The following is a 23,450-nucleotide window of genomic DNA, read 5'->3' on the forward strand; positions in this document are numbered from 1 at the left end:
ACCCTGCAGAATAATTCCATTCAAAATTGCTGACAAAAGCAAAAAGACTGCTTCTTTGCTGCTGTACTCCCGGTGAGGGAGAGTTTGCCTTCCAGGAAAGCAACAGAGTGTGACCAGCTGGGAAACATTTCTGTAGAGCAGGATGGGACAAAGCCACCGACAACAGCGAGGCTGCAGAACGGACACGGTTCTGATAAAAGCAGAGGCAGATCCAAAAGTCAAGCCTTACTGGTATCAGACACAAGACTTTCCTGGCACCTCATGGGTGCCTGGGCAGGCTCCAAAGTCTCCGAAAGTTACAGAGCTCGAAGATAGGAACCACCCCTATCCCTGCAAGGCCACTGTGGCAGGAGGGAAGGATGGTGGTTTTTCTCTTTTACCTTATTTCTTTAGTTCAATCCCACAGTGCTTACCCATGCTGAATGGCACTTCGGCAAACAGCCACATCCACGAGGACTCAGAACAGGATGCGATTTCAACAGAACCACTGGCAAGAGCAAGCGCTTCCCAGCAGGAGGTCAGGTCAGAGAATCATGGAAATGTGGGATGAAATCTTGGCTTTGACAAAGCCGTCAACCTCCAAAGTGGTCATATTTCGGTCAGCCCCATGACAAAAATACTATGATGTTTCAAACTAACATAAAAAGTAATGAAGCCGGTTGCAATTTTCCTGATGACTCTTCTTTTTCAAAACCACTGATTTGGCAAAACCAGAACTGCTCGCTGAAGGTTGGTTTCAACACAAAACCATGGCTAACCTTTTGAAATAAGTTTTGAAACTATCACTGTATCCTGTTGCAGGAAAGTTCTGTTGCAACCACCTTGGTTTTAAGTGAAAGACAACAATTTTGTTTGAAATTCTGTCGAGTTTAACACTGACGTGAACAAGAAAATACTTTCAAACTTCAAGAGCTTGTGTTGGAGTTCTGGAGAAGTGTTAGGACAGAGAAAAAATGGGATGGTTGTGTCACACTTTCATTCATGAAAACTGGCACTTGGTACTTTGGTCACATCAGGAGGAAGGTTTCGCTTCCCACCTCTCTCTCCCCATCCCAACTCAAATTTTTGTGGGACATGAAAACATGGTAATCATCCCTCCCACATGCTGAAAACTGTTCTGGTTCTTTGCCTTTACTGTTTCAGAAAATACGAAGAAATAAAAGTTATCACAACTTGCATTGCATGATAGAGTTCAAGCTGTTTATGACAGGCAGCTTAATAGAGAGCATTTACTGCTGCTAGGCAGGCTGTTAATGGAAGATACCAACCTTGCAGTGAGGAAACTGAATAATGCACTAGTGAAATGGTAAGAGGCCAACATTTTAATAAAGGCATTTTCATACTACATGTCACTGGATGAAAACATGTTATGAAAAACTATCATCAGATGAAGCAAGTGGGCAAGTTCTCCTAATTGAGTATGACAGACGCGCAAGATCTGGCAAATTCAGCACAAGGACATGTGGTGCCAAACTGTTTTTAAGTGCTTGCATACAATTCCATGCAGTAATAAAACATGCTATTCCTATCATAAGCAGTGCTTACAGCTGGGTATGTATTTTTATGGTTCATATCATCACAATTTTGCAGGCACTTCACCTCTAAATATTTGCAAATTAACTATCGTCATAGAGCAAGTAAAAATTACAAACTGCCAAGGATATGGAACTGCTTTCACCCTTCCCAAATTCTACGTAGTCTCTTGTACATGATATTTCTATAACAGCTCTAACTATATATCTTGGAGTTTCTACCTAAGAGGAAATGTCAAGACCATGACCAAAGTAAAGCTTAAAAAGGCCAATTCTGGTCCTTGGAGTATTATGACTAGAAGCCATCCAAACTGCATTTATCTCCATCTGATACTCATCTGCTACAGCAGGCTTTTATGCAGTGATATTACTTTAGCCACATGACCCTCCACAGTTAATAAATCCTATTCTGCAACGTGCAAGAGATTGCCTGCAGAGAACAGGAACAAAGACTGGATATGCAATCACCATCAATCACTGAGAACACTAGCCTATTTGGGATCAGCCTGACTACTGCAAATGGACTGGGCTAAGCTAAAAATAGAAAATTATGCTCTAAAAAGGGTATCTTGCCAATATGGAGTTAATCTTCTTTCCTGTTACGCCAGTTTGCGGCTCTGTTTCTTGAAGGCTCCTGAGCAGTTTAATTGTAAAGATCCTCTTCAGTGTTTCACCACTGGCTTATTTTGATCACCTAACAAACCCCTGCAATACACTCTCCATTTTCACATACAAACAAGGAGCTGAAAGATAAGTCTTTTTCCTGCTGCAGCGGTGGTGAACAGCCAAGTAGCAGTGCAAGAGCCAGAGTGGGTTCAGCCAGGTTAATTAAACTTGTCCCAGTCATGCCACACCTAGGCTGACTTCACACCTCCCCAGCGCTCCCAGAAACGGGAAGGAGACGTGAGCCAGTTACACACAGGCTCAGACTTGACCCTGCCCTAGCAGGGGTGTTAACCACGTTCTCAGAGCACAGAGCCTGAGCAACCAGTCCTGGCTGACCCCACGCAGAGATCAGCTCAGATGTCTGTAGGCTTCATGGCATACTTAATCCCTAAGGACACTTGAGAGCTGACCATGCATAAGAAGGTTGATGCTGTTGTTCTTACACAATAAAGCTCACAATTTTCTGGTACTGGCTGTTCAAAACAGATCATCAATAATATCTGAACGCACCATCCTGTGCCAATGACTCTCTGTCTCACTATTTCACTTAAAAAGAGTCACAGTTAAACTTACAGTACATTTTACATGATATCCCAGCTATAAGAATACAACCGTTCCGGAACACAACTTCAGCTCATTTGACCACAGAAGTGTCTACATGTTTCTCTAGGCAGACATACAGGAAAGAATTTCTAGAAACAAGTCTGTCAATCTAGGTGCGCTTCTCAGAAACACTTCAGCTTACCTCCTGGATGTGTTGCTCCAAACGACTGATCAATTTGTTCTATGGTTGGAGCAATTGCCTGAGAGTTAAAATGGACACCACTGAAAAAGAAAACAAAACAAATCTGCCTTAAGAATATTGAACAGATGCTACAAAAGTTTATTAACAGCAATACTACATTTAAATTGGAAAAAAAGAGTCTCCAAGACTGAAGGAAAATAAAATGGTAATTAAACCAAGTGTTACGTTCAAGAAAGGATAATTATCTACCTTCTTTTTTGACAGTTATTTTGGGGTTTTAACAGGAATGATTGAAAAAATGAATTCGGGACAGAAAAGGGAGAGAAACCAGTCACTGTAGTCAAGAAAAAGTCGTAGGAGGCCTTACATCACTTACCAATATTTTAACTTCACCTTAGTCAAGTCATAAACTTCAATCACCTGAAAGACAGGAAACAAACATTACCACACCTCACACTCCCACTAGTCACACAGAGGCAAGTTCTTGTCACAAGGCCAGCCTAGCTAGTGCTGCTCGCTCCCCTCCTGAAGAGACCTCTGCTGGGATAAATCACACAGAGACAAAACTCTGAAAACTGACTCAGCAACTGCACATCTGAAACAAGTACTGAAGAACAACTATGGGCTCAGTACAGGACCTCCAGATCCCGCGTAAATCAGCGCTGACCTGCAGAAAGCCATCTTTTCACTAATTCACCAGCATCTCTATTGCTGCAAAATTACTCTTAAGCAAGTTCAAAGGAAAGTAATAGCAAAGGTCAGCTAATTAGGGAACCCTCTAATCAATGTCAAACAGTAGGCTCTTCCTTGTGTTGCTCTTATTACCCTGGAGAATGCAGGAAGTCCTAGCATCCACTGCTCTGCTCTAACTTCCAAACTCCTTCTGAAGTAAAAGATGAACACGGCAAGATTAAGTAGTAGTAATCCATTTCATAAAGAGACATCCAGCAATCTCTCCAGCGTTACAGAAGATAATCAGAAGACCAGCCCACAAAGAACCCAAGCAAGCCATGATACCTAGTTCTGATATTTGAATATTTTAGACCTTACTGAATAATCCAAGGAGCTCCTCTCTGTAGATAATACTAGGTATGGATCCTTTGTTCTGAGTACAGTACTGCAAACGCCCATCTGAGTGATTTCGTATCATTTTTATGTGACTGTTACTGAATCTTGAGGCTAGACTGGGCTTTAAGCACATAATTTTTGGTGAGTAACCATGGTCAAACACAAGCTTCTTCCACCCTACAGATGCGTTCCTGTGTCAGCAGGAAAAGGAAAATACGTAGAGCACATCATAACCGCTGCAAAGAAAAGGTAAAGTGCTTTTTACTGCTTTGTATAATCCTCCAACAAATCACTGGCAGATTCAGAAAGGACTCTCTCTTCGGCTAGAGAATAAAGCAGAATTCCCCAGGGAACTTGCTATGAAACATGGTTTTAAAGCCTAAAAATATCACCAGCTAAGAAGGAAGTCTTGGTTTTGGGAGATGCCCAGCAAATAACCCTAAATAAGACAACTTGCAATGCTTAAACCACTAGGAAAAAAAAAAGTCAACATTTGATGGTACACTGTTGACTCATAAAAATTTGGAAGAGTTCTCTGCACTTTGTTTGCTCGGGAAGCCCACACTCTTCAGGACATAAGCAACAAGTATAGCACAAAGCAAGTAACAAACGAACATTCTGGCAGAATCAACATAAAGAAGAGCTATCAAGTTTTTCCTCTTAATAAATATACTTCAAATTAAGCTTCTTGGAAAAACGTGGTTATCCAGTATTTTATTCCAAATGTGGTTTGACATGCCCAGGTTTCCTTTACTGCACAGCTTGTTAAAAACAAAGGCTACTTTTATGAAAAGCTAGGAATGACTTCACATTTTTTTAGTGACCTTGCACACTGTCTTTTTCCCCTCAGAAAATGTTTCTGAAAATAGAGAAAACCACTCGCCACACAGATCTCATTTTGCAGCAACTACCAGAGAGCACTGGGCACTCTCCTGAAGTTCTGCTGAAAGACACTGTGGTGGCAGAAGACAAAAGGATGAGCGGAAGAAGAAGGAGCAGTGCATGAGGAACAGCATGTTGCACAAACGAGGTCCCCCACGAGAGAAACACCCTGACAGCAGCCAACAGGCACCGATTTGCCATCAGCCCTCTTCCCACGATTCAGACAGATCTATTCACCTCAACATTTCTTTTTACTAACAGCAGAGGAAGAAACAAGCGCAACCTAGCAAAATTTAAAGGCAGTCAAAAGAGCTCATAAAACTCATGAAAGATATATTGAAGAAACACTGCAACAGGCCATCGCACTAGAAGAGGATTTATTTTTAAAACTACAGAAGCTACGCTGACAAAAGGATTAACATGATTCTTTTTGCTTGCAGAGGAACAAAAACTAAGACCAAGGACTATTCTTTGATGGGCTTACTACACAGCCAGAAGGCAGTTGGTTTAAATGAGTAAAACCTGATGCTTTCTTACACTCACTGTTTTAATAATTAGTACTGAGCAAGACTCATAAAAACGTTCAGGTATCTACTAACCAGCAATAACAGACCAACACTGTGAAATCTAACTCTTTCTCCACCTTAGAGAGAGTGTATGCGAGAGACCTCGCTGCTCAATTTCATAGCAATGTTTTCAAAACCTGGTCCTGGATCTACTCATTCACGTTAGCAGCACCTCCTGCAGTGCTTTGGCTATGGAAGCTGAGTAGAGAGACTGCACAAGCCTTCCTCCCCTCCCTGAAAAAAAGGGAAGAAACTTTTTAAGAATACTGCTATGGCTTTATTCCTGCACCAGGAAATAGACCCTGCAATTCTTTGGGTCTGCCAAGACTTTCCATTTTAGAAGCCTGTATTTCAGTCTTTTTCTCAACCAAATTTAATGGCAAGTGGGTATTAAAAAAACAACACACAAAGCAAAAAGGGATCCTGATTTTTCCAGTTTTGCTGCTGCTGAGCAACACTGAAAACACAGAGTCATACCATCTTAACAGCCATTACTTATTCTACAGCTACACAAGTCCTGTTGCTCACTTCTGAACTAAGCCCATAGAATTTATTCTATAATGCTTTCTGAACCGTTTTACAAGTGTAAGTTTTCAAAGCATTGTATGCATTTAAACAGCTTTACTCCCCATAGTTAAAACAAACAAAAGGTACTACTAGACCACTCAACCACAACGTACCACAATAGATTATTTTTTGTCAGACTCTGAAAACCCAGAGCTTAAGAGACATGGCATATACTAGTTACAGCACCTCAAAAACACTACAAGATTGCAACATTCCAAAAAAAAAGTCAGTAAGCAACCCATGCACTTGAAGGAATTATGTCAGTTTTGAGTTCAGTCTCCTTAAGAATTAAATATATTTTTGAAAGATTTTGTAGATTTTCCTTTACACTGATAAAGATCCATCTGAGACAGATTTTTCAAGACAGCCTCTTAAAAATCGTAAATTCACATACACAGTCTGAATAATTAAGTTCTAAATCTTGACAAAAATAAAACCCCCATTATTACAGAATGACTTCATAAACAGAAACTACCGTAAGGTAACTACAAACTGAAATCCGGCCAAAAAGTACTCTGCTGTCCCCCATCTGAGCTCAATTTGAACTGAAAATTGTTCCTCAAAATGTGTATTTTTATAGTTAATATAAAAGATTTTTAAAAATAAAATAACCAATAAAAATACCACAGTGTTACAGGTTACTACTAGAGAAGTAAGTACTTCTAACAACTACTGATTTGGATTGCTATTCAACAACTTTATATGTATATTTAAAGTATCTGAAGAGCTCAAGTTTCAGCCAATAGCACGCTGCTACACTCTTAAAAGTCATTTTGGGGATAAAGCACTAGGCTGCCATTGTGGAAGGTGACATTTTGCTGCTGGTTTTATTGGCAACAAGAGTAAGGGGAACAAGACCTTGTAAGTTCTTGTTCTACAAACATAAGGGGAACACCTACCACTGTTCCAAAGCTTGAAAGTACGGATGCGAGCACACCTTCCAGACTTACCTAAAGGGTAAGTATTCCATTTTGTAGCATCACATTTAACTCCACACTTCTGCTTTCGTATGGTAAGTAGCACAGCAGTTAGAGTACACTCTCAACCAGTCAGCCATATCAACACCTGGGAACTTTGGGCACACAGAAATTTGCGCACATCATGCAAGAACCACATTGACAACTGCTCAGCACAGCTGGTCCTGCCAAAAAGGACCACCCTGAACAACTAAGTTACATATAGATCTTTCAAATGTTTTCATTAATAAGCTTTTCAAAATTTTGTATTGATCTAGTCCTATGCCTACAGTTCCACAGTCACCTATTTTGTATGAATGAAGCATACCACTTTCGTAACACATTTTTTGCAAACTAATACAACAGGAGGTTGGTGACCAGCCTACCCATTATTCTTCATCTTAACTACACACAAAGAGAGAGGCAGATCAACAACTGGTCACCTAAAAGAACCAAAGCAACATTGCTGGGCTAAGGACTTTAATGGCAAGAATAAAAACTCATCCAGAACAACTAAAGTCAGTGCAGGAGGCAGCTGCTCACAAGAGGCCTGAATATGGCTTTCTGGCAGTTTTTATGCCCTCAATTGAAAACTAAGAACAGGAGGAAGCAAGCTTACTTTCAAAAATAAAACGGCAGCCCAGATAAAGGAACAACCTGGGCAGAAAGCAACACTATCTGGCTTGCATTAATCAATGATCTGATTTCAAATCCTACGCTTCGCTTTAGTAACGGCCTTTTGCAGCTTCTGCTGCAACTTGAGACAAGATGGGCAAGTGAGACCACACTGGCCCCATCCTGCTCCTAGGGTACTCTTACAGTGCCCAGTGCAATGTTAAAGATTTAACCCCCAAAGCAAAGAAATGCAGTCCACCGTCACAAAAGAACAACTACCCATGGCAAATTAAATGTCTAAAAGAGCCACATACTTAACACTCTGTCGTCAATATAGTCTACGGTTTTGGTTTGCACTGTTTTGTTTGCAGGAAGGGTGGTTTATTACCTTAAGTCTCTGATTGAAAGCATCAAACAGCAGTTTGATTCCATCCTGAGTCAGGTTAAGGATGAGGTCATGGCTAAGAGGTGACTGTAAAACAGAAAAAAAAAGCCATTAGGTTTTTAATTTCAAAGCTTCTTTGTTAAGATTATATATATAATTGTATAAATTGGTTACTCTGGAAAAATAAAAGAGTCTCAGAAAAGAACCACTTGTTCAACCAATAAGCCTAACGAAAATGCATTTGGCCAAACCTCTTAACCCCTTCAGTTTCCTTATGAAAAGAAATAGAAGTGCTTGTCTAAGATCTGGACCCTGAAAAAGCTCCCAAAAGAGTGGCTGTCCATTACTTCAAGTGAGAAGAAAAAAACCCCAAACACCTTGAAAATTAACATTCCAAGTTTAGCATCAGAGACATCATTCAGGGACAGTCTGTTGCGCTCCTGGCACACAAAAATAATAGCCCAGCTCAACAAGTCTCGCATCAGAACCAAGCATACAGTTGACAAAAAAAATGGCAAGAGGGCTTTCCACTTATACATAAAAATAATTTAAAAAAAAAAGTCTGTTTCGAGCCTCAAAAGGAGGGCTTCAGACTCTTATGTTGTGAATTTAGGTTTCCTTAGTTACTGTGAATCATAACAACTAAAAGCTTAATTTGCAGTCTGCTGGAGTCAATAGGAGACATTCCACTGGCTCCACTGGTGTCTGTATAGGCTCTACGCCATCTCAGTCTGCTGCGACACTGTGGAAGCTGCTCACTCCCCTACCAGTACAACCCATGCATACACAGTCAGCTGGCCCCAGTTCAGCTATTTGATTGTGTACCATCTAAAACATCTGCTCCACAAAGCTCCACCCTTCACAACTGTCTCCTCGGAGTTAAAAAAAAAAAAAAAAAAAAAAAAAAAAAAGGCTGAACAACAGAGAGGCAGCAATATCCATGCCCTAGAATTGCACCAAGAAGTTATCTAGCAAAAGACAGAATGGGGGTGGGACATCTGGGGCACATACGGGCTCCTAATGTTGGCAGCCCCACCACACAGCTCTTTCCATGAATTACGCATAAGATATTAAAAACTGTTATTCTCCCCTCTGCACTACTGGGAGAAGGTCTGTGTTTTGACTGTCAGAAGACTAATTTTCATCCTCAGTCTTCAAACCTGTTTATTCTCACCCCAGCACTGTCTTCTAGCCTGGATAAGTTTTCTGCATTCTCATGCGCACCTCCCACCCCCTCCCGAACAACATATTTAAGTGATCAGATCCCAGGCTTCACATCACTAGGTCAAACCAAGGCACAAGGCTTTCCTTCCCCCGTGATGCCGATCTCCCAAACCCCATTGATCACTCCAGTAGCTTTTCCTGAAGCAGGTTCAGCCTGAACTCACTTTCTTGAACACTGGTGATGCAGCACGGAAGCTGTCTTCTAAATGAAAACTTGACAGTGCCTCGCACAACGGCATCAATGCTTCACTATCACTGGCAAACTTTTATGATACCGTGGACAACGGAAGCAGCACTGCAGCATCACCATAAGCCTGAGATAAAGAGGTCTAATGTTGATCCTGACAGCCTTTTTTAAAAAAAAATCCAATTATTTTTTTAAAAACCAATTTAGAAAGGCTACAGAGCAAAAAAACCCACCACGTGTCATGTTGCATTTAAATATACCAACAGAGTTGTTCTGATATAGGATATGCTCTGCATTTCACTGGTTTCTAAGTAGAATTTTCATGAAGTTATGCTTTCATTAATTATGGAATTACAAGTACTTTTGAGTGGGTTAAAAAAAAATCTGAGGAAAAGCTTGATAATTAGTAGAGCAAAGAGCTTCTGTTCTATGCTGGCATATTTTCTAATAGAAGAAAAGTTTCAAGGGCGCAAATTTAGTTCATGTGACTTAATACACAAAATATAATCTCAAGTATGAAAGATGATGCCAGGAAGGAGAGTCCCCCCTGAAGGAACTTGGACATGCAGCTGCACTGCTAATCTACATAAAGCTGCAGGAAAAACTGTTATCACCAAACAATCCCATTGACACAAATCCAGAGGAAAAGAAAACATACAAAGGTGATTAAGTACCCCACCTAAACTGACCAAAAAGGAGTTAAAATTCTTTAGCCACAGGAAAGGGTTCATCAAAAACTTTTTTGGCACAGTTTGGGCATCCCACTTATGTCAAGTTACAAAGAGAGCCATAGGCAGATCTAATTGCATTTAATTATCATATATTTTTGAAAGGAAATACTTGCTGCTGGAGTTTCAGGACCAGAAATGCAGCGCTTTAGATGCAACAACTTTAAACAACATTTGATCGCTATGCTCAAAGGCATTCTTATGGAAAGCAAAGAAGACAGACATGAAGGCGTTTCAGGTGTAGTTTAGGTAGACAAGAGTTATGCATGGCAAAGTTTATGTAAAGCTTTGGATCATCTAAGAGCTGCAGCAGCAGCTCTTTGTGCTCAGCTGCTAACAAAGCACACTATGTTCTGCACAAGGGTGAGGATATAGCCAGACAGTCAACTGCAGGCCCTGAGTGGCATGTGGAAAAAACTGCACCAGTATCAGGCACTGAACTGGAATAATACACAGAAAAAATATCAGCACAACTCTTCCACAAAGTTCAGAGCTACTATTTTATTGGACTATGCAGGTGTTAAACAACATCTTTACACTTATTACAGTTTGGGGAGAAAAGCTCTAACATGCCCCTCACCCCCCCCCCAACGCCCAGACAGAATAAAAATTCAGTGTACATAGTGAAGCACAACGCAGCTTTTAGAGGCGTAAAAAGCCAAGCAGCGGTATACCTTGCTTTCTAGCACCGGACCACTAATCCTTCTGTGATCCTACAGACCTGAGAGGAACAGGAATCTCATCATTTATCTAACAAACCCAGAAATAATTCTGGAATGCACTGTGGTAAGAACAATGAAAAAGACTCCAAAGCATACAAAAAAAAAATAATGAGGAATGCATTCACCACCAGACAGATGCTCCCATGCATTAAGTACAAGGAGCTAGATTTTCAATTTGCAATTCAGTCATTATAAAACCCATAAATCTACATAATGTGAAACAAAAAAAATAACTCAATTACATATGTATCCAGCAGTAAAGGCCAGTCAAGTTTGTTCCTTAGCCATTCAGTATTCACTGCAAATGCACGAGGCCTCAATCAGTATTTTGACGCTAACTCACATTCTAGCAGACTTTGCCTTTTTCCTGATGTAAACATCTGTCATCTACAACATATGACTATCATATGATGATCTACTTCTGCAACGTATGATAATCAGAGTATCTTCTGATTAATGTGCATTTCACACAATACACGTCTGAAGTCACAATCCTCCCTTGTCCCATCTCCTCTTCCCTTCCACTTCCTTCAAAGTAAAGGTGAGTATATACCACATTTTATTCGATCTAAAAAGGTTTCACTTCTCATCTGCTTTTTGATGGAAGTCAAACATATTAGGAGCTTAATACTTTGTTACAAAGAATGATTAAAATATCTATAGCTTGTTTAAATCATTGCATCCACTTCCTGCAGACAAGATTGCAGATCCAGAGAGAAAGCATGGAAACCTTTTCAGGGAGTTCAGCACCGCTAAACCAAACACAAAAGCAGGAAGCAATAAGTGATTCACTACTTCAAAAATACTGCAACACCTGACAACGGTAATGTAAAAAGACTAGAATTAAATTATCCAGCTCGTTACAGAACATTTCTCTTCTTAAAGGAAAAACAATACTACCCCACCACTGCATATACAAAACTGACACCTGTTAAATCACTGCACTGTGCTGAGGATTATTACACTTGACATGAAACTGTTACAAAAACTACACCTCTGATGTGGTGGCAATAATTTGGTGCCATTCCATTTCAAGTAGCTCCACAATTCACTCAATACATAGGTTAGCATGACACAGCATCAGTATACCCCCCAAACGCCTTGATTCTGGGATACGATGAGGTGACTGACCTGGCCAGATCACGCACCACTCACCTGCTCACTGTAGAGAACCTGGACGTTTTTGATGATGCGACAATGTTTCTGAAGAATCGCTACAGCCTGAGCCAACGGCATTCCTGTAAATAAAAACAGTTGCATTGGTTCAGTTTAGAGGCCAGCTACCAGTGTTTTTTTAACAGAAAGGTTACAGATGAGGTAGCACAGCTATCATGAGCAAACAGCACATTACAACAGAAAGATAGGCAATCAACACATAAAGCTACCTGACTCATGGTATTAGCACAGACCTGCCTGTTTGTTCTTTTTTTAACAGAAAAGTCATTGTTTATCTACCCGTTTTGCTAGGCATATAGGAAAGAAAAGTATCTCTAGCTACAAAGTTAAACAGCAAAGTTCAGCCAGAAAAAGCAAAGATCTACCACCAGTGCACAAAACTCCCTGCTTTTTGGGGCCAGCAATTGGGTAACTGATAAAATAGCCTGTACCAACCTCCCCCAGAGCTGGCTGGAGCACTCCTGCACACATGCAGCAGGCTCCTGGACCACATTTTATGGCATACCCTTTATTACGCTTGATAAAGTGCTGAGGAGCCATACAAGATAGATATGACTACTAAAAGGGAGCAATGATTCTCCTTAGACCTAACAGGCCACATTACACATCAGCTGCTGATACGGCCACATTTGTGTCAAGGAAGGAACTTTATCTTCTCAGTTTACAGACAAGATAAACACACTAAACAATTTGGTTCAACTGAAGTAATACACTTAATAGTCATTCACCCTCTAACACAATTTCAAGGGCTTTCTTTCCCCATTTTTTTTTTCCTTCTTCGGGGTATATCTTATCTTTACAGCTATAAATTTTTGAAAGTGGAATGAAACAGCTGATTCTGCAGAAAGAATAGCACGGCACCATCTCATCCTTTATCACACTTAAAGCCTTTGTTGCCTTTCCAAAAGAAATGTGACCGTGTTCCTGGATTGAAAGCAGGCATTTATAAAGAGAGGTTATGAGCTCATAATTGTGAAGTTTTATTTCCCTACTAATTACTGCAAGTCAATTTAGATTAGTTATCTAGCACTCTATTTACATTCCTTGCCCCGTTCTTTTCTATTTCTAGTTTTTAAACTATAAGAAAGTTGCCTTTATTAGGGAAAATTTTCCTACGCCTTTATTTAAGTAAACTTTATTAAGTACTTATTTAAGGCATTCAATTTTTTTTAGTTATGAGCTACACCTATCAGACCATAAATCATGTTCCAAAACACCTTTTAGACTTTATCTACAGTACGAAAGTAAGAAAACTGCCTCTCTGTCTACGTATATATTTACATATATAAATAGCACACACGCCTAAATCATCACAGGTCCTGCTTTAATGTAATACTAGCATAACATTAAAAAACCCGATTACTTTCACTGTCGCATAAAACAACACACCTGTCGTGCCCATAAACTGCAGCTTTTCTGCAATTATGAAATCAAGTTTTGGCAAAACAGGTTTATAGATTAGAACTGCAGTAATTCGCTTTGTAAATACCATAAACAATTGTTTCTGTGAAATTGTTTTTCACACTAGCCCATAATCCTGCAAACAAATTTTTCTAGAAATTATAGACCAGAAGATGATATAAAATAAAAAGGAATAGTTATTATTTTAATAACTGTAATAAAATTTAAATGCACAGAGACACACAATAAAGCAGCACTGGTTCCTGTTATCTAGGAAATAGCAGTCAACTTGTAGTCCAAGCAGCTGATTTTAAAAGAGACAGTTATTATGTATTAGATAATATTTTTTAAATGGAACAGAAATATAAACAAGAGCAAGAAGCTAAAATCAAAGATGCTGCTGTGAAAGTTTCACATTTCTTAACCTAGTAAAAGCTATGATTCCAGAAAAAATAAAGATGATTTAAAAATATAAACCGCATTTTCACAGTCAGTATTTCTGGGAGACTTGTAGAGGTAAGACCATGAGCTTTTTTTTTTTTTTTTTAGAAAAAAAAAAAGTGGCAAAGGCTCAAGCAAAGCCAGCAAACAAGCTGACAGATTCTATACGCTGATGGCAAGTGCCAGAAGTAGGTAAGGTTTCAGCAAAAAAGCATGTGGTTAAAAAAAAAAAGTGTGCACAAACACGAAGTTCAGTTTGTAGTCCGATGTAAACTGATGCAATCTTGGGTTGGTAAGTGTGCAAACAGATGGCTCATGTGACTCTCTTACTCAGAGCTTTCTCAAGCTGCAAGCAAATGGACATGGGCTGGGTTTTTTTATTCAGTTTTCTGTAACTGAGAATCAAGAAGATTTTGCACACAGCTGCTTAGCAAAGCTACAGTGAGCAACTTAAATTCTCCAAGAACAGTTTGCAGAACCTGAAACATGTGTGGAGCGGCCAGCATCCTCTCTTTGCCTCCACTAGCAGGGAGCCAAAGGAGTAAAGAAACTGGGTTATTTCTCTCCACCCTTCTCACACGCACACAAAACATCCCCTTTTCCTCAACATTCATCAGCCTTTACAGTCAAAGAGGAAAACAAAGAATTCTTTTTCCCCTGCTTACCAGTCAGGGGGAACAGGGAAGCAAACATGGTTTCCAGCACATCAGATAGTCAACCAAGCTGAGCCATGGCAAATAACACCCTCAAAGACCAGTGCCAGGGCTCTGATAACACAGACTTTTTCCTTTTCTGAATGCTGGAGCGATACAAGCGGCACAAGGCACTCCTCTCAAACACTGGTCGTGAACAACATGGCCTGAAGCGAGAGCCTGTGCTAACACTATGTGTCTTGAAGGGGAGGGAGGCAGAGGAGAGAATAAAAGAGAAGAATACAAGAAAAACCAAGAGAAGATGAATCATAACACATCAAAGAAGTGAAACTTAGTAGGAAAAGAAAGTATAAAAAGCAAGAGAAATGCAAGTATGCCTTAGAAATTATATATTTCAAACGTTAATAATACAGCTATAGGCACTACAGAATAAGTATTTAATTGTTCTTTAAAACAGCAGGAATGTAGCCCGAGAGGTGCCACTACACAGGTATCTAATAGAACACAAAACACAGCCTTGGTTAAATTTTTTATGCTCTGGTCACATAGTGACTCAACACCGGAGTCAGAAACAGAATCCAAAAACTCATGTAAAAAATTTTCCTGGCATTTCCCCCCAGTCATCTCCATTGTGGGCACAATACTGAACGCCAGAGTCAGCAGCAGTTCAGGAATACTGCCATTAGTTCTGCTAAGAGCAGATCTACACAAACGATGAGCAGAATACCGCTGGCAGCAAGAATCCCATTTACACCAGTGCTTCCAGCCTCACTACCACCAACACAGCGGAGCCAGCTGTATAAGCAAGGGCAATTTTCGCACAGTATCACTAGCGCAGGACAAAGTTAATATCTTAATACCTAGTCTGCCTCCTGCTCTATACCAGCAGGTCATGCTAATTATATATTAGACACATCACGTGGTGGCTATGTTTACTCCAAGAATTGCAGGCGAGTTTCCTCCCTCTCACATCTATGCATGCGTGTGTCTGTGTACACATGGACACACACAGTTTTAACGATGAGATTGCATTAATGGGCTTCTTAGGGGGTTCTTGGGAAAAGGAAACTCATTTTCTCTCTTCTCTTTTTTATTTTTATAAGGAGAAGGGGGGGGGGGGGGGGGAAGCCAGTACTATGTTATTTACAAAGATTGTCAGGGTATGTAATTCAAAATCACGTTTCTTTTCAGGTAATACATGCACTAAAGGATCAGGAAAGGTCACAGAGCACAGAAACGTATTAGCAGTACAAGGAGATCACTGAGATTTCAAAGGGTGGGACCTGAGATACTATAATTAGCCTCCAAAAGCCATCCTAACACTCCCTGTAGCCATCAAGTTGTACTTGACTCTGAAGTCGCAGCAGCATAGCTGCATTTGTGTTCAGTGGGTTTCATATAAACAACTCCACGTCACAGCACCACTCCTTCGGTGCGACCCAAGCTCATGGCAGCTGCGTAACAGTGTTTTTAAGGAACAGCCTGTCCCCCTGCCATCACAGGTGACAAAAGCAGAAGTAGAAGTGTAATTCAAGTTCTGGCAGACACAGGCAGCTGCCGTGCAGAGCCCTGTTTACATTAGTCAAACTACAACTACCATTGACTGTGCTTTAGACAAAGCAACAGCGAAGACTGAAAACTGAGGGAAAGAGTCCAACTCCAATACCTCAAATAATCGCTCGGAAAACACAACAGCTACGGTATTTTCTGGGAGTTTTAAGGACTATCAATATCTGCTTGAAAACACAGATCATCTGAGGAATCCACACCATCTGAGCTTCAAATGTACATTTAAGTATCCTGGGTTGAGCACAAGCCAAATTTCCATCAGCGGGTGGAAAAGCTCTTTCCATCGCAGTAAATAGAGCAATGAATGGTAGGGAAGGACCTCTCAGAAACAAAAAATACAAATCATTGGGGGAAGAAATATGTGTTATCTAACGCCGAGAAAACCTATCAAAAATTTACCAAACTTCCATAAGCTGAGGGAAAAGTTCTTTCCATTGCAGTAATTAGAGCAATGAATGGTAGGGAAGGACCTCTCAGAGAAACAAAAAATACAAATCATTAGGGGAAGAAATGTGTTATCTAACCCTGAGAAAACCTATCCGAAGTTTACCTTCTCCATTACAATGTCGCAACCCAGCAACAACACAAAGAGATTGTGAAACTCAACTCATATTTTTGAAGAGTTTGTACAGAAAAGCACAGCATTTATGTTAAGTTGAAGATGCAGGTATCACCTGACTGGCATTCAGGTGACAATTGGTACATCCACACCTCTTCCTTTTAGGAGTTATTTTTAAAAAAATTACTAGTCTAAGATAGCAAGGCAAAAGGAGGTAGACAAGTAGAAGCAAGCATACAAGCTGATACACAAAGCCCAACTTGGCGTGCAAAAGCTGAAGATGAGACCTCCGCTACAAGAGGACCCTTAAAGCTCGTACATTAGTATTTTTAGCGACAGAGAAAGGCGAGCCTTGGCTCTCTCTGCCTCCCTTTCACTCCAGCGACTCGCTGGAAGCGTTGGGAGGAACCTCAGGCCCACCGGTTCCCGGGGGGGGGCCGCGGCAGGCGCGGCTCCGGGCCGGTGGCCACACGCAGACACTTACCCAAGGTGAACTCCCATTGCTCGTTCCCCAGAGAGCGCTCGGGCACCACCTCCAGATCTAGCATTGGCTCAGGTAGCGCGGAGGCCGCGGGCTGGCACGGCAGGTCACCCGGTCGCTGCGCCGGACCTCTGAGGGAAGCGGAGGGAAGCTGGCAACCTGCGGCCCGGCCCCGCCGCCCCCAGCCCCCCGGGGCTCCCGCCACCCCCAGCCCCCGGCCGGCAGCGCTGGGGCACGGCCGGGCCCCCAGAGCCGCGCTGAGGGGAGGAGCCCGGCCACCGAGCCGCAACAGCCCCCCCGCCCCGGGGCTCCCCTCACGGCCCGCCGCCTGCGCGCCCCCCGCCCCGGCCACCGAGCGCGGGCAGCCGCTGGCCCGCCCGCCCCCCCGCGGAAGGGAAGAGAAGAGGAGCCGCCGCCGGCCGCCCCCCACTGGAACCGGGCCCGGACGTACCGGCGGCGGCCCCCACCCGCCGGGGGAAAGGAGCGGGGGGGGGCCGATAACCCCCTCCCCCCCGCGCTGCGGGGCTGCAACTCACCTCACTTGCGGCTGCTGAAAAAGTGCTTTGCAGCTGCCGTCAGGCGAGCCCGCGCGTGGGGCGGTACGGAGGGCGGGGGCGGGGCCAGGAAGGTATGCCCCGCCCTCCGGCCGTGGGTGAGGGGAGAAGGTGGCGGCCTGGCGAGGACGAAATCAAGGGTTCGAGTCCCGCCGTGGGAGGGTCGGGGCTTGCCCTGCGGGGGGAGGTACAGCCCCACTGCTGCCCCCTTGTCCCTTGTCGCCAGCTGCGTGTCAGGCCTACAAGGCAAGCCCTAACTATGCCGCGTCGCAGCCTGGCACTGCAGGATTAAAAAAACAACAAAAACAAACCAACCCAAACCAGCCCAGTTGCATCCAGTTTTTCCAGTTGAAGGGCCAGGCTGGGGGAAAGAGTTAGGGAGAAATTAGTCAGTGGCACGAGCCAAGCAGCTGGAACAAGCTCAGGAATGACTCAGTAAGGAAGAAAGTAGTCATGAGGCCACTGGCTCTGACCTGTGGCTTGAGAAAACAGGGGTGCTGCCCCCCAGGCACCCCGTCCCAAAGTCCATCTTCCTAGGGTGGGGGTCACCACGTGTGAACACCCTTTGCTGAGACCCTGAAGACCCCAGGTGCAAGCAGCTGGCACCCACGCAGCCGCTGGGGATAACGGAGCCCTGCTGGGATACTGCTGCTACCCCATGCACCCCACGCCAGACCATCACCTGGTTTTACCACGGGAACCCAAACCAGGAGGAATGGCACCAGGTTGAGCATTGCCCAACATAAGCAAAGAATTAAAAATAAATGAGAAAACCCGAGGGTATGGACTTGTGCCAGCCTCACGTGGAGCGGTGTGTTCACCAGAGTGGGGCTGCACCAGTGATGGTAAGTCGGTAGCATCCAGGTTTGGAAGTGGCTGCAGTTCCTTCTGCTGGCAGTTGAATGCTCCAGAAGGGGCAGGGGGTGGGGGGAGATGTGGTTTTTTCACATTTATTTGAGGGTAGTAGCAGAAAAACCTCCCCTTGGGTGACACGCATCTCTCATCCCCTCTCCTCTGCTGCATCCCTGGGGGTGGTGGTGCTCACTCCTGGCTTTGACCCACCATCCTTGGGCAGCACCGCCACACAAAATCCCCATGGCACAGAACAGCCCACAGTGGAATGGAAAACACCAGTTGAAAAAACCTTTCATGCAGCTAACCGCAAAAGTTTGGGGTTCTCATATTTAAAAAAAAAAAATTAAAAAAAAATTTCAGCCAGGTTTTTCGCTCCTTCCCACATTCGCATCACATTGCTCCTGGTGTCACTGGCAAACATACAACCCTCATCAAGCCCAGGGTGAGCCAGCCTGCTCCAGCAACCCCAGCTTTTGGGTGTAAAAGGGGTAATTTGCTTTTTCCTCCCGCCTGAGCTGCTGCCGGTGCCTTCCCGCTCCGGCAGCGCTGGGGAAAGGAGCATCTCGGCATCTCCCAGCGCTGCCCGCTGCCTCTGCCCGGCCCAGCATCGCGCCTTGCTCCCTCCAGCCCAGCGCAGGCAGGCAGTGCGCATCGCTGCCGAGAAAAGCCGTCCCTTACAGCTCCAACACCCCTTCCAACAACCAGGAGATGTGGATGCCGACAGGTGCAGCCGTACCTCTCTTCCACAGGCAGCCCACGCCACCACTGGCAGGGGGAATCGAAGCATTCAAAAAAGAAATGCCGGTCCCATTTGGGAGCAGGACCCGGGCCAGGCTCTGCTCTAAACGCCACATTCCTCAGCATCTCTTTTCAGGCCACAGAGCTGTCAAAGCAGGCGAGATGTTAATGTCTGTGGCACGGAGCGGGCCCCAGGGAAATCAGCTTTCCCTTGAAGTCAGCTGCGTGTTGCTCTATTTATTATTCATGGCTTGCTTACTTTTTTTGGTTTTAGAATCCAAGCACGGTGACATCTTAATATGCTGAAAAAGCACAGAGGTGCTGCCAGTTTTTCCCCTTCCATCCAGCCCTCTGACACATCTTTATTGGCTCCAAAAAAGAAATTAGCCTCTCCGCTCCCCGGAGTGCAGGCTGATCCTGCATCCTGAGCCACCCGTGGCACTCCCACTCCCCACATACACACACATATATATGTGGCGACATCCATAAGGAACGTACTTGAGGGAAGAAATGCCTAGCTAGAAATCTTGCATAGCTCATTTATTTAACGGAAGATGAAGGACACCCCAGCACCCGCTTTTACCCGAGCATCCCTTGGGTAGGGATGCCGGATGGGAAGCGGGTGGATGCAGATCAGCTGGTCTTTGCAGAAACTCTTCTCCAACTCACACCTGTGCTCGGTGATGCCCTTTGAGGGCCTTGCGCTGCAAAGCGGGGAACGTGACAGGCTGGGCTGTCGTTACAAAAAATTCATCATCCTTTGAATAAAAATTCCGAAAGTATGAGCTAAATTCCCCGCGCAGGTTTGGAGATTAGAAAGCAAGGAGAATAAAGACCAAATACAACTGAGGAAAAAAATAACGTCTGAGCTAATGGGTTTCGGGATGCTCTTCTACCCTGCCTTCACACATCTCCCCAAAGCCCGACCCCAGGTGGGGGAGGCAATGCCCACCCCCCACCACCCCAGCCCCACAGTGCCAGGGCTTTGCTCTTGGAAATAATAAGCAGTGTATTGTCAAGGGGCTGTCATCTCAGGAGCGTGCCAGCCCCTTCTATGTCTCTGAGCTTAAAATACACCCCTGAAATAACTGGGAGGGCAGAGCAAAGCTGCCGGGAGCAGGCGAGGGCAGCGGTGCGGTGGCCGCGGTGGGTGTTTTTTGGCTGAGGGCAGTGACTCCCTCGGGTGAGAAGCGAGGTCCTGGAGTGGAATCCCACCACAGCATCCCAAAGGAGAGCAAGGGCAGGCACAGCCGGAGACAGAGCACCTCATCACACCCGTGCCCACCACCGAGCTGAGCCCTCTGCTTCCCTACGTGCGGGAAGATCCCCGCCATGCTCCTAAAGCATCCCCCCTGCATTGCTGGGGGGGGCTGGCTTCCCTTCAGAGCACAGTTCTCATTCCATCAGCCAAGACATGTGGGGAAAAAAAAAATCCTGGGTTGCTAGAAGGCAGAAAACTTACCGCAGGCTCTGCTTGCGTAGCTGGGGGTTGCACCACCCAAGGCAAGCGGCCTGAAGGTTGCTTTTGAGTTCCTTTAAATGCAGCGGGAGGGGGCAGCTTGCAGAGGGGACCATCGGCTCTGCAGCCAGGCTGGGGACCCACCGGGGTCACCTCCGTCGCCTCTGGGTACATCCCTCCCTTGGCTTTCCCCTCACCTGGGCAGAGATCCAGCTGCCAGCAGGGTTGTTTGGGGTTTGCACAGCTGAGGGAGCGGGTATGAGCATTCCCAGCACCCCCCAGCACCGATCCTGCTCTGAGCACAGCCGGCACCCATCGGCTGCCTGGGGATGTGGGGATGCTTTTCCCTCTGGACACCTCTGTGCTGCGGGTTGTGTTCGGGGCTGGGAGCAGCCTGGGGGATGCTGGGGATGGAGTCACCCCACGTGTCCCCACCAGGCGCTTTCTCCAGCCAGGGCTGGTGAAGGTCACAAACAGAGACTGATGGGGGCAGCTGAAACCATCCCCCCCAGAGTGACCGGCGGAGCCCTCCTGTGCCCCGCCAGTGGCACCAGGTATTTTCAGGGCAGAGTGAGCAAAGCACCTTCATTTCAGCAGGTGCTCAGGACAGGCAAAAATTAAATTTAAAAAAAAAAATAATTATCCTTTTCACTCTCTAGACTATGGAGCAATTCTTGGAAAATACCTGAGTTCGGTCCCAGGAAGCAATGTACAGCTTTCTAAAAATTATCGTTGTTTTTTATTAAAGGCTGGCTCAGCTGTTCGTGTTTCAGACTGAAGGAATGGCAGCGAGCACGTCCATCGGACACGATCCGGGTTCCCTGCCACCAAAGGCTTGCGATGCCATCACATTTTGGGGTGGGATCAGCAGCTGTAGGGAATTACCAGGTTTTTACTTGACTTTTTGTAAATTCCACCCATCTGCAGGCAGGTGTTAGCGGAGAGAAGCTGGGCTTTGCAATCCAGCGGTCAAGAAAAAAGGGAAAATATTGCAAAAGCTGCCGGGGGTGCGGATCAAAAATACACCAGAGCTTGCGGGTGGCAGCCATGCATGGGGAAAAGCGGCGGTGGCTGGCCGTGCAGGCGAGCTGCCCTCTCCCGATGAGATATAATACCGACACAAATCACATCTGTAAGGAAATCTGCCCTGCCCAGGAAAATGCGCTGGAAACAGACCCCAGACTTGGCAGCGCTGTTTCAGTTGGGGGAAAGATACTTGCTATAAAGCTCTGAGGTTGCTCTTCTTTTTTTTGGAGGTGTATCTCCTGCTGAAAAGCTTGGGTTTGCAGTTAGAAATGTTTCCAAAAGGCGCTGGCAGCTCCTCTGGCTGCAGAGCAAGGTGGGCTTTGTTCGTGTGCTGCACAAAGTGCTGGGATGCTCTGGGGAGGGGGGTTATCCCCCCTTTGCAGGGGGATTTATCCCAGAACCAAGAGGTTCGGATGCACTGGGTCCCACCGGGGTGGGCAACCCCCATGGACCCAGCGTGGGCAGAGCAATGCTGCACCCTGCACCCCATGGGTGCCAGGGTGGGTGTCCCAGCTGGGCGGGGGTGGGGGCTGGCTGTGCTGAGCATGGCCCTTCCCAGGGGATATCCCTGGCTCTGGATTTCTCTTGCTCAGCACTTTCCCCGCTTGCCTGCGCTACGCGCGCGTTGCCGGGATGTTTTCAATCACTCACCCAGAAACCCGCTGGAGCAGCAGCCAGGGGTAACAGGGGCAGAACGTGCAGCATCAGCCCCAGCTGGGGCACGAGGGAGGCACAAAGAGTGTGCTCCGCCTGCGGGTGCTGCAGCCCGGGGGCGGTGGGGCACAAGGTGCCAGTTCCCAAGGGGTCTCCAGTGTGTTGTGAGCCAGAAATCCACCCTGGGCTGGGGGCTTGCAAGCTCCTGGAGAGCATCCCCCATCCCGCCGCCCCCTGGGGTGCGCTGGGCTCACGGCCCTGCAGCTCATCAAAAATAAATGTTTTTGAGGTGGTTCCTTGCCTGGCCAGGGGTAAGAAGGTGGTGTGCGGGCGGGAGAGCACGGCAAGGCTTTGGCACATGCTTTACTCCATCAGGACCATGGTGGCCACTGGCATCACTTCCCACATCCCACATTCGGGCACCCAGCAGCTACAAAACCTCTCCTGCGTTTCTGCACTGTGCTTGGTGTCTAGAGATGGGCAGAAACGGGAGGCTCCCGGCGCTCGCACAGAGACGCCAAGATGTAACGTTAAACACCGACCAAGAAGAGCAGCCAGCACGGCCCTTGCCCCTTGCAGGGCATTGTACAGGGCTGGGGAGAGGGCAGGGGCCGGGGAGGAGGGCTGGATGTTGAGGGCAAAGCGTTTGCAAGAAGGAAAGGCAGCAGCAGTAGAAGCTGGCAGCAGGAGGGGCTCTAAACCGCAAGGCAGCCGCTCCTGTGCATCGCCCAAGTGCATCGGCAGCGACGGCCGGCGCGGTTACGTGTGTTTTGCAGAACTCAGCCCTTCCAGACAGATTTCAAAAGCTCTGATTCATGCAAGGCTCGATCTAAATTGGCTTCAGCTTCATTAGAAACAGATGCACTGGTTTCTCTCTCCTTCCCAGGGCGGCTGAGCCCAGGAGGTGCTGCCAGGCGTGGGCAGGGTGCGAAGCCCAGCTCCCCACGCTGCGGGCAGGGAGCCGGACATGCGCCAGGGCGAGGGGCGGCCGGCGGAGGTGATGCCCCTTCCCAGATCCGTCAGCACGGAGCCACCGGCATC

General features: G+C 45.5%; 1 protein-coding gene across 4 annotated transcripts in view; it reads right to left on the reverse strand.

The window, feature by feature from the left end:
- The window catches only part of PHAF1 (phagosome assembly factor 1), a 37,687-nt gene extending 19,933 nt beyond the window's left edge, over positions 1-17,754 (reverse strand). For 2 of the 4 annotated variants that reach the window (XR_008749783.1, XM_055818577.1), the window contains exons 1-6: positions 17,660-17,753; positions 17,127-17,254; positions 11,999-12,081; positions 7,986-8,069; positions 3,320-3,363; positions 2,944-3,023 (exon numbers count right to left, since the gene is read on the reverse strand). Coding sequence is in view for 2 of the 4 variants with exons in the window: in XM_055818577.1 (XP_055674552.1) it covers positions 2,944-3,023; positions 3,320-3,363; positions 7,986-8,069; positions 11,999-12,081; positions 17,127-17,190 (355 nt within the window). In the remaining 2 variants the exon portion in view is untranslated. The other 2 variants (XR_008749784.1, XM_055818578.1) reach the window with 2 other exon arrangements.
- Positions 17,755-23,450: the final 5,696 nt, after the last annotated feature.

The sequence above is a fragment of the Falco peregrinus genome, chromosome 14 (genome assembly GCF_023634155.1).
Source record: "Falco peregrinus isolate bFalPer1 chromosome 14, bFalPer1.pri, whole genome shotgun sequence".
In the NCBI taxonomy this organism is placed as follows: Eukaryota; Metazoa; Chordata; class Aves; order Falconiformes; family Falconidae; genus Falco; species Falco peregrinus.